At 41.5% G+C, this 19,989-nt stretch overlaps 1 protein-coding gene across 3 annotated transcripts in view; it reads right to left on the bottom strand.

Moving 5' to 3' along the window:
- The window catches only part of slc8a4b (solute carrier family 8 member 4b), a 95,821-nt gene that overhangs the window by 15,109 nt on the left and 60,723 nt on the right, over positions 1-19,989 (bottom strand). For all 3 annotated transcript variants that reach the window (XM_046381157.1, XM_046381159.1, XM_046381158.1), the window contains exons 9-11: positions 19,116-19,212; positions 18,662-18,853; positions 17,793-17,985 (exon numbers count right to left, since the gene is read on the bottom strand). In XM_046381157.1, coding sequence (XP_046237113.1) covers positions 17,793-17,985; positions 18,662-18,853; positions 19,116-19,212 — 482 coding nt within the window. The remainder of the gene's footprint in view (positions 1-17,792; positions 17,986-18,661; positions 18,854-19,115; positions 19,213-19,989) is intronic.

Genomic DNA, 19,989 nt, shown 5'->3' with positions numbered 1-19,989 from the left:
TGTAATATGTACCCTATAACATTAATTCCACTGGCACTTCATACTGTGAAGTGAAAACTCAAAAAGACTGTCTTTTTTTAATTTAACTGTAAATGCTGATAATCTAATAACTGAGGCTGCTTTCTAATTAAAGCAGCTCTACACTGTCTGCTGTCACACTACCACGAATTACTTCCAAAGCAAATAAATCAGCATGAAAACTGCTAACGCTGATATTCTTAGTGACAACAGCTCTTTGGTGTTTGCCGATAAGCAGAAAGGCAAAAAACTTGCGCACAAGCGGGGCTGTGTGCGATCACGCTATGAGCTGGACTGAGTCATTCTCTCTCACACACACACACACACACACACACATTACAATACAACAGTAGCAGGTGAGCTGAGAGAAAACCTTTGTTCAGCTCTCCATCTGAGTGGAAACAACACAAACAAAACAATTTGAGGGAGGCCAACAGAGAGAGCCTGAGAGATAAAAAAGCTCTTAAGAGGAGAGATATTCCCCTCTTAATGATATCAGGTAACGCATAATGAGAAACAGCACACACACACATGCAGTGGCTCACCTGCACACACGCTCACATTAAGTGATCTCCAGCTGTGGTGAGTAATAAAGTTGCATCTCTTGTGTGTGTGTATGTGTGTGTGTGGGATGGCAGAGATGGATAGTAGCATGAGATGATTGGAGGTCTGAGGAGAGGGACAGAGGAAAATATGGAGGAAAGGGGGGATTAAGCTGTGATAGAGAAAAAGGTAAGGCAGAGAAGAAGGGGAAAGGGGTGAGACCAGGATATGAAGCAAGAGAGAGAGAAAAGAAAGAGGAAAGAAAACGATAAAGGTTTCACCTGCCACTCACACAGGAAATTCAATATAGTGAGGCCACAAGTGACCGTCTGACACTTGAAATAACAAATGGGTGACACTGCCTGGTTCTGCACCACAATGGTTTCGTAGGAAGCAGTTTTATTTCCACGGCCTTGTGAACTCTCCACTACATTTTCACTTCTGAGGGCTCCACTATACTATACATGAAACTGATATTTTTGATGAAATTTTCAAAGTGCACCAAACAGCGTTTCACATCACGTTCGAGGTATTTCAGGGCGTAATCTGCCATAGCTTTTGGCACAGCTTATGTTTGCTCAAATCCTCTACGGTGCTTCCTGTGGAGAAAATGTAATGCAATAGGCTGCCTCTTCTAAATGCTTAAATAGTTCACAGTGATTTTTTTTTATTAACAGGTTTAGTAGTTGTGACATCAGGGTTACATAATTAAACAATTGATGTTGACATGAATATCATTTTGGTTCTGTTTTGAGATGTCCCTCTTGCCGAGCTAGATACATTTATTCCATCCATCTGGTGTTGCGATGGTGCTAGGACAATCAATGCCAATTCAACTGATACACAAAGAGCTTCTACTGTAGAGAATAGCCACCAGCATGTTCAAAGAGAAACATTATTTGAGCCATGAATGACACATGAGCCAGCTTCTGTTTTATTTTATCGGGCCAGTCTGTAGGCCGACTGCATAAAGAGCCTCCGTCAGCATCCAGGAAAGAGAGGAAGAAGAGTCAGAAGAACCAAGCACGAGCGAGGATGAAAGGGTGTTGAAACATCATGGAGGATGTATGGTTGGCATGGAAACCATGAAGACAGGAAGCCATGAAGCGCAGTATCAACACACACGTACACAGTCGCATATACACCCCATATATTATGCATGTTCAAATCAGTCTTCAGATCAGTCTCATATGCGCATGCTAAAGCCTTGCTATCTGCATTAAATTGTGTAGGATTAATCTATGTCACAAATCACATCATGCATACATTAGCACACACACACAAATCTGCATGATGTGCTGTAATCCAGAGGCGCTACTGTACGGTTATCCACTGAGGGAAGAAGAGAAACGAGGAATGGAGGAGAGAAAGGGTGGAGGAGGATGAGGGGGGAAAAAAATGGAAAAGTGTAAAACAAGAAAGAAAAAACAGGGAGTAGAACCAAGGAGAAATGATACGCAGTGGATGAGACAGTAAGGCACAACAAGAAAAACGAGAAGGAGCAAAGAGGGAGAGAAACATGGCATACACCAAGACAGTAGTGAGAAAGAGGCAAGGAAAGAGAAAAGGGAGGCACAGAGATGTAACAAACGGAAGGACAAGGAGAAACGAGGGAAAATAAAGACAAGCTGTGGTTTTGGTAAGAAATGGAGGTTTGATCTTGTCATCCACATGAGTGAGCTGAGAGAGCATGTGAGCACTGCTGGGTTAAAAGTAGAGATAGAAGCTGACACACACACACACACACACACAAAGTGAGTGCGACTGACAATCTGCACTTACATTAAACACATTTTTATTTCCCAAAGATCATCATTTATCCCCACACAGCTCCTCTCCCTCACCTGACAGATTTAATATGCTTCATTTGCATGTATTTGCAATGACTGTTGAGTATTTGTCACTGTTGCAAAGTAAAGATACGTGACATATGACTATACATTAGGTCTACAAGGTATGAGGAATAGTATTCAGTATATTTTCCTACTACTTGCGTCTTTTTTACAATACATTTATTATTTACAAAGACCACAGTCTTTCTCTAACCTTACCCCAGTGGGTTTTAGTGGGCTTAGTGTAACCATGACATGAGAGACAGAACGTAAACTAATGTCAGAAATTATTCATGTCAGCGTTGTTTTGAATCTTGCTTTCTTGTTTGTGCCGCAAAATTATTGTGCAAATGTTTTAAAAATTTGTTAATGGAATCTTTGTACATTTTACATACTTTGTAGTTTTCTTGTCTCTTCTTTGCATCCTTAATGCACAACACCGCACTGTACCTCCAGTCGAAATTCTCCAACGATGGAGAACGATATGTGTTTTCATGGGTTCCACCTCGCTCACAGATGTCACCTGGTGGTTGTTGGAGCACACAATATTTCCCTTTGTTAGAAATAAAATGCTAATGAACTGAAGTGCTTTCCTGTTGGTGCCGTGGTGACGATGTCACACAGAGCCATTACTGTCTCTGGGGCAGGGTGGCAAAATAAAATGAGAGGCAAGCGTAATCTGCAGATATTTCTGCTGGGTTCTTAATGTCCTAAATGACAATCTATGCATATCCCCTCTTCTCTCTCAGCTCTCTCTCTCTTTCAGCCGTGTGTGTTGTCACTTGGAGATGAGCTCATGAGGACAAGACTGCACTTAGCAGTTTTCATGAGAGAGAAAAAAAATGAAACAGAGGGAGAGAAGATGCAAGGGGTGTGAGGGCATTAAAAATGAAAGGAAATGGCCCAAAACTGAACAGCCTCTGTATTTGTGCATATCTTTATATACATACAGTATGCCTGAGCCAACATGAACACATTCACAGCAATCCACACTTCACTGACACATTTTTCCTGTTTTGCACATTAAGTTTGCACAGAATTTGATTCACTCTGACAGTATGGGGTTGGGATTGAAGGCTCATCTGAAGATTTGAGGCTCATGATTTCAATCATATCAGACAGACAGACAGCCATGCCGACAACCCAGACTATTTTTGCATGGCAGTTTGCCATCTTTGTATAATCTGTGCACATTTAAAAAGTGAGAAAAGGGGCCTGACATTATGAAAAGGTTTGCATTACAGATGAATCCCAGAATTGCCCCTCCTCATGAGAGTGCATGCATCTGTGAGTCAGCTGATAGTGTTGTTTTTGTTGTTGTTGTTCTTTGTTTGTTTTGTTTTGTTTTTTGGATGAGGCTCATTCATCATGGGTCAGGGGTTTGACCAAACACTTTCCCTTTATGTAATAGTTTATGTAACAGCTTGTGTTGTCAGCCATTGTGCATCCTCCCCAGGAAGCACAACGTTCACAGATGGGCATGATGTGAGAAAGAGACAAGGAGGCTTCACCTGTACAGTTATAACTTTTTGATTAATTATTACTCTTTTACATGGCAATGATTCATGTTGCCCTTCAGGCATGGAAAACAGACAGCTGTTACATTGTAAAAAGTAAGATGAAAGTTAAGACTTTTTTCACAGCTATCTGTGCTTGAAAAAACAAACAGATGTTAATTTGCATTGCAAGCTGCAGTGCAAATGCAGTTTTCCATGAATAAGAAAGCATGGAAAATAAGTTAAAGATTTTTCTTGTACTATTTTTACATTATATGACTACAAATGAATATAGAACCTGTTGACAGTGTTGCATCTGTCATTAGGTGGTTGCCATGGCAATGATCAAGACACAAAATGGCCACTCAGCTCTCCCAATGTTGTTGTGTTTCAGAAAACATTACCCCTCTGCCCACCCCCACCCCTGCCACAAACCCTTTTAGCAGCTTTCAATTATACATTACCATCAGTTTTGTTTTTTTTACTGTGGAGAGATGCACAAAGAGATGGATGGAGGGAAATGAGGATGGATGAGAAGAGAAAGAAAAGTTTAGAAGAAAAAAAGAGAGAAGGGGGGGGGGGGGGGGGGAAACAAGCCAACGAATGTAAGGATGAAAGATGAGTCAGTCAACAGGGACCAGCAGATGGAGAGATTAAAACCAAAACACAAAGACACAGCAAGTGAAATGCAAGTGGGGAAAAAAGATTCTCAAAGAAAGTAAAGGCTGAAAAGATCAGAAAGACAGATAGAAAGAGTAAAACTGAAAAAGAGACAAAAACACAGAGATAAATAGCAAGTCAGAGACACATTACTTAATCCTAACTACTCCTTGTCTATTCTCCACCTTCATCATGTGGGGTGGGGTGGGGGGGGGCATGCGGCACTGAAGACAAACACACAAAAAGAGATAAATGAGCAACGGGCACTCGTCCTTCTCCTCCTCTGTTGTCATCCCTCCCTCTTTTATCCCCCTCCTCTGTCTCTTTCTCTCTCATCTCGTCTGTTCTCATGTATGTTTCAGATTCTCATCATATATTTATGTTCTGGTCAAACAGGGCGCCGCCATGGAGAACCAAGCTGTTTGCTGAATGTCACAACACACAAACAAATTCTGTGTCACTTGTCTCCATGTTATTAGGTTTAGTAGCATATATTCTTTACTAGCTTGGGGGAAATATGCAAATCCAAGATTACATTACTTTTATGGCTGCTTTTCATATAAATTCTCTAGTTGTCTTTACCCCAAATTTAGCGTGAATATTTTGGTAACTAAACTGGTGAAGAAAGGGGCCCTTCAGCACACATCCAACTCTCACATAATGGTTATATTGATAAATTTGCTTTCTACTGCTTTTTTTGTGCAGGAAAACTAATGGATTTCAGGTTTACTGTGCAATATTTTGCATAAGCACCAATTTATCTTGGAATACACTACAAGTAAGCACAGAACTGAAATGATGAAAAACACAGGGGCCCTCTTCAACACTAACTGGACCCACCTTAAGGCAACTATTTTGTCAGTTAATACCATGCCTAACAAATAGTACAGTATATGAGAGTGTTGGAGTGAGGGTTATTTGTGTAATGAATTTAACAAGATTAGAATGAAAGTGGTTGTTGGGTAATATCTCAAACTACAAAAATACCTGACATACACAATAAGCCCGTAACATTTAGGACCCCCTGTAGCTCTGGGGCCATGCAGCAGTTGCCCCACTTCGCTCGGCATTGATCTGCACTAGAATCTGAACTAAAGTTCAGAGGATTTGAAAAGCAGAATTAATAGTGACCACTGCATGACAAAGTGTTAAAGATTAGAAGATTAGTAACTAGAAAATGTATGCAGTCACATGCTACAAATATGTAGCACGTAATGACACCTCAGTTTGATTGACTGGGATTAGCAGCTCAAGGTGAGAGCCTTTAGACAGTGGGATATACAGTATATATATGTAATATATATATATCGCCATGCCAGCCACTGCCAAGCTTGCATGGGGCTTCTTGCCAAAGTCTCTCTCTCTCACACACACACACACACACACATGCTAATTCTCTCCCTGCCCCTGGCACAGGAAAAATTACCACTCTTCTCCTTCCCTCCTCTCAATCTCCTTCACTCATTCTTCCCTCCTCTCATCCCCCTCTTCTCCACATAGGGTGCCAACAGTTGGCCTCACCAAATGTGAGCCGTTCTCCTCACCCACTGCTCCTTCCTCTCTTCCTTCCATCCTATTTGTTTTGCTTCCCTCCCTCAAGCCATCATTTGCTCCCGCCCTTTCCTCTCCCTCTTGTCTTTTCTCTGGGCAGTTCATCTGTCTCTCTTTCCCCACGTCTCTGTCTTTCTTTCTGTCTCGCCGCACTCCTCGGTCCGTTCGTCTCCCTCTCTCTCCGTCTCATATGTTCTCATTTACTGCCTGTCCTTGAACCTATTCATCTTTCTCTGACTCCTTCACTCTGCTCCCTTGTCCCCTTCATCTGTCCATCTATCACTCACAACACCTGCAAAAGTGTGTTTATAACCTGGAGGTCTTGAGAGGTTTTCATCATTGGCCGTCGGGGGGAATTAGAGTAAGGAATGGCAAAGAGCCACAACGAATATTACTGTGCATCAAGTGGACAGCTGAGGAGGAGTCAAATGTTGAACCTATTTTACCTTAATGTGAAAACGCCATTTTTTTTTCAAGAAATAGCACCGTCAAACAATAACACAACACGTGTCTCGTTTCTGGCTGCACCACGGGTTGCCACATGTGGCTATTACCTAAGTTTCAATCCAAATTTAGAGCAGATTTTTCTAAAAATCTGTCAAAGAAAATGTGACCAAATGCGTGTTTCCCTTATGTGAGCGTGAGGCATATCAAGATAAACAGTTTGTGATGCTAATCCACAAATCTGGTACCTTTAAACCACTGAAGAGGATGAGTGCAGCAAGATGACATAATTAAAAGAACAGCCAGTCAAATCATAAACTAACAGGCTTTTCTTCCTCCTGACTTGCTTCTGTCTCTTCATTCTGCATGCACTCCCGGGAACACAGTACAGGACAGTTGTAAATGCATTTCTCCTTCACATGCATATCTCTCACTTGAGTTTACCCTTCCCCTTCACCTATTCTCCATACCATGTATTGTATTGACTGGCCAGTAAAACAAAAAGACACTAAGCTTTACTGGCAGTGTGTTTATGGTACATCAATAATCACTGGAAAGTGAGTACACTAATAACTGCTTATAAAAAGAAAATGTGTGTGAATGTGTTTGTTTGTTAGGCAAAACTTTTCTCCTGTTCGAAGTGCGCAAGAATAAAAAGAGGAAAAAAGATAATTGCATGGAACGAAATAGGCGAGAGGACGATGATGAAGTGAGCAGTGATAAAGATGGAGGGCAAACTATAAAGTGGCAAGATGCAGCAGAAGAGAGAGCAAAAGAGGTGAGAAGGAACGGAAGGGTGAGCGATAAGACGGCAAGAGATGATATATCATCCTGTAAAATGAAGAGGGAGACAGAGAAGATATCTGCGATGGGAAGAATAAAAGTGAAGAGAATGACAGGGCAGGAAGATAGATTGAGCTGAGGTAAGAGAGATTAGTAAGGGAGAAGAAGGATGAGTGAGAGACAGATGGATGGTGAGGAAAGAGGGCCAGATCAGGGCAGACCAAAAGGATGGAGAGGATGAGAATTAGCACAAGATAAAGGAAGAAAGAAGGATGATACGAGGAGGGTATAAGGGAAAATGTAGGGACAGAAAGAGGAAAGAGACAACGAGTAATACAGAATCAGATGGAGAGAAGAAGAAGAACTGTATTGGAAACTGTATTGAGAGGGAGGGTGAGAGATGCAAGTTGCAATGGAGAGCTTGTGTGAGTCACAGCGTCTCCTCCGCAAGCTATTAGTGATTTAATCACTCTGACATCACTGAGTGTGTGTGTGTATCATACCAGACTACCCTGAGCTAACGCAGTCAGGAAGTTGCTCACTCTTTCACAGCAGCTTGCGTTCACCATGTCAGAGTCAAGTTTCTAAATCTATGGGCTGAGACCCAAAGCAGATCACAGGTCCTCATTAGTGGACCTTTACCAAGCTAATGTTAAGTGTTTATGGATCTGTGTGCTCTATGAGACTGATAGCAGCAGTTTGATAAACTGAATAATTAACACAAATAGGACAGACATTAATACTGTGTTGACAGAGCAGCAACAGGCTACATTTTACACTTGCAGTGGTTGTGTCACACTCATTTAAAAAGACAAAATTTTATGCAAAAAATCAGGCCTTTTGATTTTCTAAATCGACTGTAAATGTCAGACACAACTTCAAATTTGTATTTTTAATGGCTGGGAAGCTGTATTCACAGGGCTGACCTTTCAGGAGAGTCCATATGGGAGAGGCTGTTGTAGCTTATTAGCTGTGTGTCACCATCCACTTGTAAGTTTCTCCGCTGGAGTATAAACTGCTCCAAAAAATGGCAAAATAAGACATGGAGTTCATGGTATAAATGTGTTTTTTTTTTATAAACAGTGGAACTGTTAGCAACCAAGCTAGCAAGCTCATTAGCCAAAATATTATAATGTAAGTACTAGTTAAAAAGGGGCAAACTCTGCAAGCTACAACAGTTCACCAACTGACCCTGCAAGGTCACTTCATCATCAAGCCTCTAAAGTCAAATATTTTACAAAGACTCAAAGACTAACTAGATCTTAAGGATGAATTATTGAATCAAAAATGCAATCCAGCATGAATCACTGATGATTATTAAGTCAAAATTCCTCTCTGCAATACAATCTAGAGCAGCACAGTGGATTTTTTTCAGTTATTTCAGAGGCAAAATATAACTGTGGAGTAAGAGAGCTGTGAATCAAAGACTAGCAACTGAATACTGTTATTATCATCAACATTTTCAGAGACAAATTGTAGGAAATTATCTTATTTAAATCCAACCATCTACTATAAACCCCTTTTCTCTTCAAATTAAATCCCTACAAAAGTATCCAAGCACTTGTCATGATTGCACCTGATTGCTACACCCACTGCTTTCTCCGCTTTTAGCAATCAGAATATTTATCTTATTTGTTGTAAAATGTCTTTCACTTGTATACTGCAGAATAGTTGGGTAATCCCAGCACCAGACAGTCTGAGGCTGCATTATCATTCTTCACTTCATTAGACTGATACTGCCATCAGAGCCGTATCCAATCATGCACAGAGGTCAGTGCTCTAATTGAATTTAACAATGCCCTCTGACCAATCAGAGGGTTAACTGTCAGGCAACATGAGGCCATGCATACAGTAGGCCTCTGCCAGCAGAGAAGATCAAAGCCAAAAGGGAAATGAGATGGGTGAAGATTTCTGCAGGAAATAAATGAACAGAAGAAGAAGAAGAAGAAGAATCAAAGTTTGAAAGAAAAAAAGACTGTAAGGATTTAATCAACTCATTAGTCGATTATTAGATCGCAAGAAATAAAACCTGTGTCTTATACATTTTTGTAAGTCACATGACCAAGAAAAATTACATTTTTTGTTTTTTGAATTGCAAAATATGAAGAAGAAATTCAAACCACAGAAGTTAAATGTTTCAAATTCAACAATATCTATCATTAAACACCAAGTTTTCAGTATGGAATAAATTTCACAATTACACATTCAGTTGCTTGTAAGCCTCTGCCCTGCATCACACTGTGTACCACATAGACTACTAAGAGGGCACTGTTATTCCAGCACAAACAGAGCTTCAGCTTTTAGTCTTTTTCAATTACAATTGCCGGAAGGAGAGAAGGATGTGTTTAACCTAAACTTTGACACTCTTTGTTGGCAAAAAAAGAAACATAAAACACACAGAAGATGCAATGGGAAAGCTAGTCTTTTTTTAAAAAAACAAGAGCAGCTGTGTGAAACCACCTATCAGAGCACAGATGGTCTTGTTTGTTTAAAGCAATAATCTCAAATTTCAGGAATTTTTGAGAGTCTTGCCACGTTCCAAGGCCATCCCATAAAATACATCAGTATCTCTGATCACTTCAGAGCAAGTGTGTAAAGCAAACTCGCAGTCAAACTGAATACTAGAAAAAGTGGCACCTCAGCCGACCCAGCCTGGAGCTTGTAGCCCAGCCTTGTTGGTCAGTGAACCCAGCACTATGGCTTTTAATGTGGTCTTGGTGTGGCAGGGTGGAGGCCAGAGGAGCAGGGAGGCCCTGGGCAGATGGGAGGCAGAGAGTAGAGAGGGTTATAGAGGGTGCATCTGTCCCCTGTTTAGGCTCTAATGATGGGCACGGAAGGGCAGGGGCAGCCTGTTGCCACAGCTCACGGTAGGTCTCTAAACTGTGATTACAGGGTGTGTTTCAGTCCATGGGGGACTGATCACAGAGATGCATTGGCAAGAGTCATGTGTGCACATGTATGTGTGTGTGGGCCCAGGACTCTGACCATAGGGTGTGTTTGTGTAGTGTGTGTATGCTTGGCAGAGCAAATTGCTGGGACTGCAGCACTAAAAAACAACCACAGAGGGAAGATACAGGGCTAAGAAGCACAGAACTAGAGAGAGAGAGAGAGAGAGAGAGCAAGAACGGGGAGTGACAGGGATGCTAAATTGTATAACAAAGAGAGAAAGAAAGAGAGAGAGGGAGAGGGAGAGAGAGAGAGAGAAAGAGAGAAAGAGAGAGAGAGAGAGGGGCATGGAGGCAGCAAAAAGAGGTAAAAGAGCAGACAGCCAGACACAGACAGAGGCGGTGGGGTTAGCATTTCAAAGTCAAAGATGCCTCTAATGAAAGCTGTTTTGTATTTTAGCACAGCGACATCCTACCTCTCAGTATACCTGTCTAAACCTCTGCTGTAAAAGCCTTAGCTTCAACTATAACTGTCAGGTTTTTGGCTTCGTCTCACACCACAAATCAATAGACTTTTCTACTATTAAACACAGCGCTGCGAGACAAAAACACAGAAAGAGACGAGCCAGAGGCAGGGATTCAAAATGGGTTAAAATTTGAGTTTAGAGAAAGCCAGAGGTGCTCTGTGGTTGTGTGTGTGCCAGACACTGCCAGCTGAATTACTGTAGTATGGCGGAAAATGCCAATAGGAAAACAACAGACGGTGGCTGCCACATTGATTTCGATACACAGCTGAAACATAATACACACACGAAGAGAAACTGATGCATACACACGGAGGAATCCTCTGAAGTTGTTAAAGAGGTTGAACTAAGCTACTTAACTGTGACTGGTATGACATTAGAGGAGATGAAGGGAAAGAAGGGGGGTCTGGAGAACAAGAGAGTCCAGAAGCCTGGAGAAGTAAGAGAAATAAAAAAACGCAGAAAAGAGAAGGAGGATAAAAGCATGTTTCTATTTCTCCTAGTTTTGTTCTTTCGCTCTTCTCTGCCTTTATTTTTTTACTCTCCGACTGTCATTCAGACCCTCTTAATCTCTCTCTGCCCTTCGTCTTTCTCACAGTCAGGCAGACCATGACTATGCCGAAATGTGATTTGACTCTTTAATCTTCATAATCCATTTGGCCAAAGAGTGTTTTTCCTTTTCTAATTAAACAACAAACAATAGACGAGTTCCTCACACAGGAAAGCATACACACACGGTCAATAAGTGATAGAGAAATGAAAGTTGAAATCAGTGCGAGAAGATGGAAGGAGAGAGAAGTGATGGGGAAGGGAATCATACGCTTTTCTAGTTTTTCAACTTTCAGTGCAGACACACAACAGCACAAAAACAAATTCTGAAGAGAAAATGGCAAATCAAAAAACATCAAAACTCCCATAATTTCTCCCTTTTATTCTTTGTCTTTCTTTCTGTTTTTCTGTCTCGTCTGCCGTCTCCTCTTTGTTGCGCTTTCAGTGGGTGGGGGGGGGGGAATCAAAAGTTGCTACAGCAACAAACAGGGAAGGAAAAAAAAATATTTAAAAAACCTGTCATCCATACGGAGACGGAGAAATCCTGAAGTTCCTCAGTAGAACGGAGAGAAAAGGAGAGGTGGAGGGAGGCAGGCAGAGAAACAAAGGGGGGGTGGGGTGAAAGAGTTTATCTGCCCATTAACAGGCTGCTGTAAAGGAGAGGAGAAACATCACAGAATGCATTTCAACTGCCAGGAGTGAAAACTGTCCTGAAATGCACAGGAAATGTGTGCGTACTGTCTAATGTTATATAAAGCTTAGAGGGTGTTTTTGCACTGTGCTGTACTTTCTATACTAGCCCTAGATTATAAATTAATTGCAAAAGACCCAACTAAAAACAAATAAGGAACTAATGCATCTCATAGAAACGGTATGGGACAAGTTAAAACAGTGGGTATCGAAAGGATTACAAATCCACTACAAATGTTACCTAAAAAGGTTATTAATTGTTTAAACAAGCAAAAAGAAATACCAAAATGTCCAAAAAAAGGGAAGAAAAAAGAGCACCATCTTTTAATGCTGAATAAAAAATATAATAAAGACTCACAAAACATCTTCTATACGAGATACTGTATTTCAATTTAAAAAGATCAGGCACAAACAGGGGACATAATTTTAATAAAGGGGAAATGTACTAACAAAATTTAAGATGTTAATTAAAAGATGTCATCATCAATGTCAAAATGGCGACCACTGAGCTCCTTGTTCATCTTGGGGGAAGAGGAAGTAGTCTGGGGGTGTCACCCACCTCTAGTGTTGCCAACTTGTCCTCATGGACCTCAAGGCTGATGTTGTCTAACTATTTGCATAATTGCTGCCAGATCACCGCGCATAACTAAGAACCCGTTTAAAACTCACTCTAGCATCTCTTTACAATATGGAATTAACAAACAGAATTCAGGAGATGGACAGAATAACTTGTAGAGTTAGAAATCTAAATGGCTACACATGATAGACTGAATACTTTCATTATGAGGCCCAGGATTAAATAACAGTTATTAGAAGTGAGCAGATACAGGACTGTCATAATAAGGTACACCCTTGAGAAGAAGCAATGGGAAGGATGTCAAACTAAATGAATACATGATTACATGGATGATCAATCAAATCATCAAGCTGGTCATTAACTTTAATGTTGCTGAAATTCAATTAATGAATTTATTATGATCGACATTAAGGTTGTTTTTCTTTTCCTTTTTCTAATACTTTTGCTTTGGATGTTATTTTAGTTTGTATGTGAATGGTTTTCTTCATTACATGGATGTCCTTTCTGTTTTTTTTAACTTGAAGTAAATATACTGTCCATAATATTGTAAAGTTGTAGAAATAATGCCAGGTAAACAATCATTATCACTGAGTAATCTCTTGCTTTAAGGAGGAACAAAATTACCCCATATCATATTTGTCTGGTTATCTTTGGAAATAACAGAGTAGTAAAATACGTCGCCAGAGGCTGTTTTTAACCGTGACAAAGGGTTTTAGGGTGCCGCATAAATATGCCCGGCAGTAAGCAGTATGCATACTAACCAAACAGATGCTGTGTTTACCAACTCATGCTTACCAGCCCATCACCTGATAATTTCAACGCGTAAGATTCAGCAGGAAAACATTCTAATTATATTGTGTTTTTGTAGTAAAGTGTGCTTCTGCTGCATGATTAGTTAATTGTACCATTATCCACGATTGTGCTGTTATATTCTGATGTCTTCTCAATGACATCCATCAAGTGACACATGCTTAGCCTTTCAACACGCTGACATTGAGGAATAAACGCCACACTGCTGTCTGAAACCAGTTTATCTTAATATGATGATAAACAGTTTATTAAGCGGCGCGTTGATAAGCAGGAAGGGCACAATGTGCAGCCGCGCTGATTGTTTGAAGAATGCTAAAAGTGCGCGCGAGCGTGTGTGTGTGTGTGTGTGTGTGTGTGTGTGTGTGTGCAGGGGTAAGAGGAACACATGACGTGACACTTGCTAAACGGGCAGCAGACATGACTGTGAGAAAATACAGAAATGCAGTGAAACACACAGACGTGCACCTGCAGCAGTAAGCAAGCTTGATATCTGTATGTATGTGAACAAAAAGACACGCTTGAATACGCACATGCGCGCACACACACGTACGCACACACACAGTGCACAGCTCTCAGGGATTTGGAGTTCAAAGCTAGTGTTATTTTTGGAACAGCTTTGGGTTAGTCACCCTACTTTGGTGACAGACGGAGAAACAGGTTGCAAATATCAAACACTTTACAAGCACTGTGACACACGCAAACACCCACTCACACACACACAAACACAAAAACAACACACAAGCTCACATTCTCACTTTTCCCGTATTTCCTCCATCTCTCTCTCTCTCTCTTTGTCTCTCGCTCTCTCGATTCCAAGAAACATCTCGCCGAGGGGAGAACATGTTGTTTAAAACTTGTACGCTGACTTCTCCTTCACCGGCAGCTAATTCATGATCACAGCACTTTTGACAGCTTTGTCTGAAACACTAAGACGTTGTGTTTGGGCTTCATTAGCACATAACACAACGTGGCAGGAGGCTGGCATTACAGTAAAAGTCAATACTGTGAAGTGGTAATTCGGCTGCTGTGCTTCAGGAAGTGTTTCATCTCTATCGTCCTTTCAGAATACAAAACAACAGATTCTGCTTCCTGTAAATGTTGATAGAAAGACTGCCTGTTGAATTGTGCTGTTGTGTGATATTCATGACGAGATTTCGCCGTTTGCTAAGCAACAGTAACTAAACGGGGGGCTGAGGCAAGGTTCAATTACTATACTATGTCCTCCAGTGTTACTAAGTGTAAGTACTCCTTTTTGGGGAGAAAAAACACTGGTTGTTAGAGAGTTACACAAACACACACACACACACAAACACACACACACACACACACACACACTCACAGAGGGCAGGACAGTAATTGAACAGGCGTCTGCACAGTTTGGTGGCGACACCTGTTTGAAATTTATAATGAGCAGTCAGGGGAGAGGACCCCACACACAGTCATGCTCACACACACACACGCACGCACGCACACACGCAGTTGTCTGTGTCTTGGCTGTGACTCTGTGCTGAGTTGCAGGTCAGATGAAGGCTATGAATAAACTAGTCCTGCTGAGAATCTCTCTCTCTCACACACACACACACACACACATGCGCGTGTCACATGCGCGTGCGCACACACACACAACTCTACACACAGGCTCACTTTGCCTTTGACTTCTGCAAACACTTGCCCTCTGATTAACAAAAAGAACAAGAGAGAGAGAAACTGTAGGCAGACTCTTAGGCTCGCTTGACAAACAGGAAACGTTCACTGACTGAACAGTGAGAGAATTAATTCATTTCTGCAGTATATGAGTCCAAATAGAGAATAAATATAGATTCACTCCGCTGTTAATATGTGTGAGTGACACTGAATAAATTCTGACAATAACATGCTTGAATATTCACATCATTCTTTGTTCCCCATCACTTCTGTCCTCAGTCCATTATTAAGTCATAAAAGAAGGTGTTATTCTTTATCTTTTCCATCATTCAGTGTTCAACTCCACATTCTTGACTACTTCCCCTTTTCTCTCTCTGTGTAATTTAAGATTGCATACAAAAAACTTCTTTTTTTCCCCCGTGGAACTTCTTGTGCGCACCACATTTTCTTTTTCACATTTTTTTGTGTTGCTGCAGGATTTTCCCTAAGAGTTGGATGGCAGGCTGACCTCTTGGTTAAACCGTCTTTAAAGGATGCTACAGCAATTTAATGTTGCACTTCTGTAAAGCTGGGATACTCACAAGAAACAGATTTTAAAAAGAATTGTCAAAATCAAAGTGGGAAAAACTGAAATATCTTGACTTTGACGATCCTACATTTCCCATAATTCAACTTGACGGGAGGACCCCTTAAAACACTCCTTTCAGCAAACATCCATCTCACTGACGTATAGATCAACAAGATGTTGAATTCGTCAGCTCCAGAAAGCTAAAGCCTCACCTCTGACCTCTGGCCAGACGAAAAGGAGGGAGTTCTAGATGAATTGGAGCTTGTGAAATTCTTTTTCACTTCTTTTTCCTCTCTTCTCTTCCCCCTTGTCAGTTCTGCTCCAATGCCTTTTAGATTTTCCCCAAGAATTTTAAGCAGCACCTGGCTCGCGCCATCTTCATCCAGCCTCCTCTTCCCCTGATACATCCTTCTATTGCTTTATTGCTCTCTCAAACCACTGAGGAAGCTCATGCCAGCAGAAAGTGACAGATTTATGTGGGGTTGCTTAAATGCAGGAAACAGACAGAAAGAGTAAACAAAACTATAACGCATGTTGGAGAATGACATACTCCAGGATGGACAAGGGAGACTGGGAGGAGGTGTGGATGGTGAGTTATGGCTGGGTTGTGATCCAACTAAATTACCTTGGCAGTAAGTCCTCTTTCTCTGAGTAAAAGGTTAGACAGAGATGGATGGATAGATGGAGACGATGTGGAGAGGGATTAAATAAGGGATGAGTGGAGAGGTGGGGTGGGGGGGTAGGGGGGTGTGTGAGAAAGAGACAGAGGAGGAGGAAAAAGGTGTCAGCGAGAGGGAGAGGAAGGCAAAAAGAGGGAGGAAAAGTCTGACAGTGTAAATAAGTAAAGGTGAAAGGCAGAGGGGAGGAAGATGCAAATGAACAGGAGTCGAAGGTGCGCAGGAGCGGGTGAAAAGGGAGGGTGGAGAGACATGAGATGACAGAGAGGTGAGGGTAGAGAAGAAGGTGAAGAGTGAAGGAAATGAGGAGGAGGAGGGGGATGAGAAAAGTCATGCTGTGTGGAAGAAAATCTAAAAATATGCCAAACAGAAATACTGGGGATGGGAGAAAGGGAAAAAAAGGAAGGATTTTTTTGACAAGGAGCTCAAAGGAGCAATGATGATGAAAAGATGAGCGAAAACACACACAGGTAGGGGCAGCAGCATGGAAAGACGTAGGATATTATTAGAGGGCTCATGCTGTTTCCACGAGTTCCTCCTCTTTTTCGTTCCAGTTTGTCCATCTATTCAAAACACACACTTAGTTCTGAATACGTTTTCTATCATACATTATATGTCTAATCCCAGCCCTTCATGTGACTCTAATCTTAACCAATTCAAACAGTTCTTTGCCAAAAACGTCTTTCCTTACAGCGATAGAAGTACTAACACACACACACACACACACACACACACACAGAGGTAGATACACACTCCATCTTCTCAGTCTTTCTCTGAGGGCAGGCCACAGATGAACAGCTTTTGAATGGCCCTGCCAACATTTGGCCTCCCCTAGGCTTACAGGGATGATAATACGTGTGGTTTTATCGTCTCTGCGAGGATACTCACTGACACAAATATGTTCACTAATTTAACCCTTTAACCCATAAGAACCAATTATTGCTCAAGCCTAACCCTAACCTGTTTCTGACCTTGTCACTCAAATGGCACATTGAAGAAATGAGAAGCAGCAGAGTGTCCTCACTCTCTGATGCACACACACACACACACACACACACACAGAGGCCTTGCTTTATGGGCCCCAGGAGGCGCTGAGGAAACTGCGTTCCCAACCGCTTTATGTATTGGTCAATTTAACACCGCTAACATCAGCATATTAAAAATGCATGTGGCCAAGGACGCAAGAGTAATTGTGTGTGTGTGTGTGTGTGTGCACGCACACGTGTGTGCAAGCATTTCAGTGCAGACTATTCTACCTTGAAGAGTGACATTATTACACTGTTATCTGCCTAATGGAGCTATTTATACTGTGAATGCATGTTAAACACTCAATTAAGCTAAACAGCAATTTCTGACTGGGAACCAGTCACACAGAAAAGAAACAGGCAGAGGAATGTGTTACTCGTGCTACAGAAACATATTTATCATTAATTAAAAGTCTATACTGTTATTTTTTTTTGTCTACTACCAAACCTGTGACTGTTAGTTAAGATAATGAATGAGAAATCACAGAAACCCTCGTCTCATCTGATGTTACTTACATGGTCTCATCATTCTGAAACTCCAGCTTGCCGGCAGCCAGTTCATAGTCCTCCCCTCCTTTAGCGGTGCCATCCACAGTTCGGTAGGGCACAGCCACCAGGCCTCGGGCCCCTGACGTCCTGAGCACCTTCACCTCCATTACACCTACACTCTCGCTCACCCTCTGACTGGCACTCTCAAAGGTAAAGATACCTGAAGAAGAAAGAAAGAAAGAAAGAATGAAAGAAAGAAAACCCTTCACAGGGGAGAAACGCTAGAAGGATGTGTAAGATGAGGTTAATGAACACCTACGCTCACACTCACTAGCTTGCTCTCCAAGGTGTACAGTATATATAGTGATAGGGATAATAGATTACCGCCCACTCTCTCTTGAAAGGAGATAATAAGCATTAGGTAAACGCCCACTCTCCACTCATCCACTTTAATTCTCTTTGGATGTTTGGATGGATCGAACTTCTGCAACTGAAAAAGTGGCAATGTTGAGGTGACTGGAAGTCTTCTAACCCCTCCCTCTACCCTTGTGAAACTTTTTTGTGGATACCCTGGGACTATCTATCAAAGCATTAAACCCATATGGAATCAGCTGGTGGTGGGAATTCTGGCTCTTTTTAGTGAGCCAGATTGCTCCGCTCAGCAATAAGAGATGGCTCTTTGAGCTCCCAAACGGCTCCTAACACTTCTGGCTTTTAATATCCAGCCAAATTTAGCAGCGTTTTGACAGATGATTAGGGTGTGTGCAATAATATTGCTTAATTATTCAATGCAGTAATTTCAAGAAAGCAGCCATTTTACATGATGTTTGGTATCAAAATCTCAACTAATGCGGAAAAAAAGCACTTCCTGTGATGTTACTCAGGGTTTTTCTTGCCTGCATGATCGTCATCATAGATGGTCACTGTGGCTGTGTGGTTGTCTCCCAGCACGGCTTTGGGTGTGGCACTGGCATCCAGCGGGGCAGTGCCAATCTCAGGATAACCAACCACGCGAGGGTTACTGAGGTGGACGTAGAAATACTCATCCTCCTCAAAGATGTCGTCGTCAATCACTCCAACTGTGATCTCTGGTAAAAAAGAAATAAATAAATAAAAATTGTCATTTTTAAGGTGTTGATTTTGATACAGGATAGTTCACGGCACCAATCTGTGTGCAAAATAATTCCAGTAATAAACCTTAAAGTTATACTTTTGTTGAAGTCTTTGGGAAAAAAAAGGTGCCTAAGGTGCAGATGACCTCTACTGTTGGAGCTTCAGTATCAATGACATGTTTTTTGTAAACAACGTCAGAGATTATTGCAGTCACAGGTATTTTCTTTTTTTTTTTACCTTTGAGGGTCTCTCCTGGCTTAAACAGCAGTGTTCCCTCAGCAAACTCATAATCTGAACCTGCGTTTGCTGTACCGTCCTCTGTGCGATAATCCACCTGGAGGAGATGGGAACACAGAGAGTCGGGAAGCGGGGGTGAAACGGGAGTGGGATAGAGAAGAGCAAAAAAGCCGTCAAAGATGCAACAGAAGTGAACAGATATGAAAAGGGCAGATAAACACAAAGGACGAGGGAGAACACAGAGTACAGAGAAGCAGAAAGAGGTACATGAAGGAAGAAACAGAGGAGAGGCATTTGGGGAGATGTGAACAGAGGGTGAGAGAAAACAAGGAAAAATAGCATCATTAAAGTGAGCCCTCTGGTCAGATACAGACTGATAATAAAGACTTTGAAGATAGTATAGCAACACTTTCCCTTCACCCTCTCCTCTCTCTTCGTCCGCTCTCCATCTGCTCTGTTTATGAACCCTCACCATCCTATACAGAAGCTCACAAACTCACTTACAGATAGATAGGTGGATAGATAGATAGATACTTTATTGATCCCGAGGGAAATTCAAGCATCCAGTAGCACATTACAGCAGCAGTAGGTTAGTCAAAAAGTAAACAAATAAGGTCTAACTGTCGGAGAGATTTAGATAATAAAAACTATACTGATCATAAATAGAAATGTTAATGCAATACAGTGCTTCTAATCAGATCTTTGTAAAATAATGGCTGTATGTAGGCAAAGCTGAATCAGTGACTCGGTGTTGGTGATGCTGTTGGAGTCATCCTACCGGCTCGGCTCTAGTTTTAGCTCTTCCATTGCACTGGCTGATATTGCTGGGGCTACTCTATACTCAGACGTAACAACATTTAAGATGTTTCAGGAA

The sequence above is a fragment of the Scatophagus argus genome, chromosome 23, assembly GCF_020382885.2.
Source record: "Scatophagus argus isolate fScaArg1 chromosome 23, fScaArg1.pri, whole genome shotgun sequence".
In the NCBI taxonomy this organism is placed as follows: domain Eukaryota; kingdom Metazoa; phylum Chordata; class Actinopteri; family Scatophagidae; genus Scatophagus; species Scatophagus argus.
This window is presented reverse-complemented; position numbering and strand designations above follow the sequence as displayed.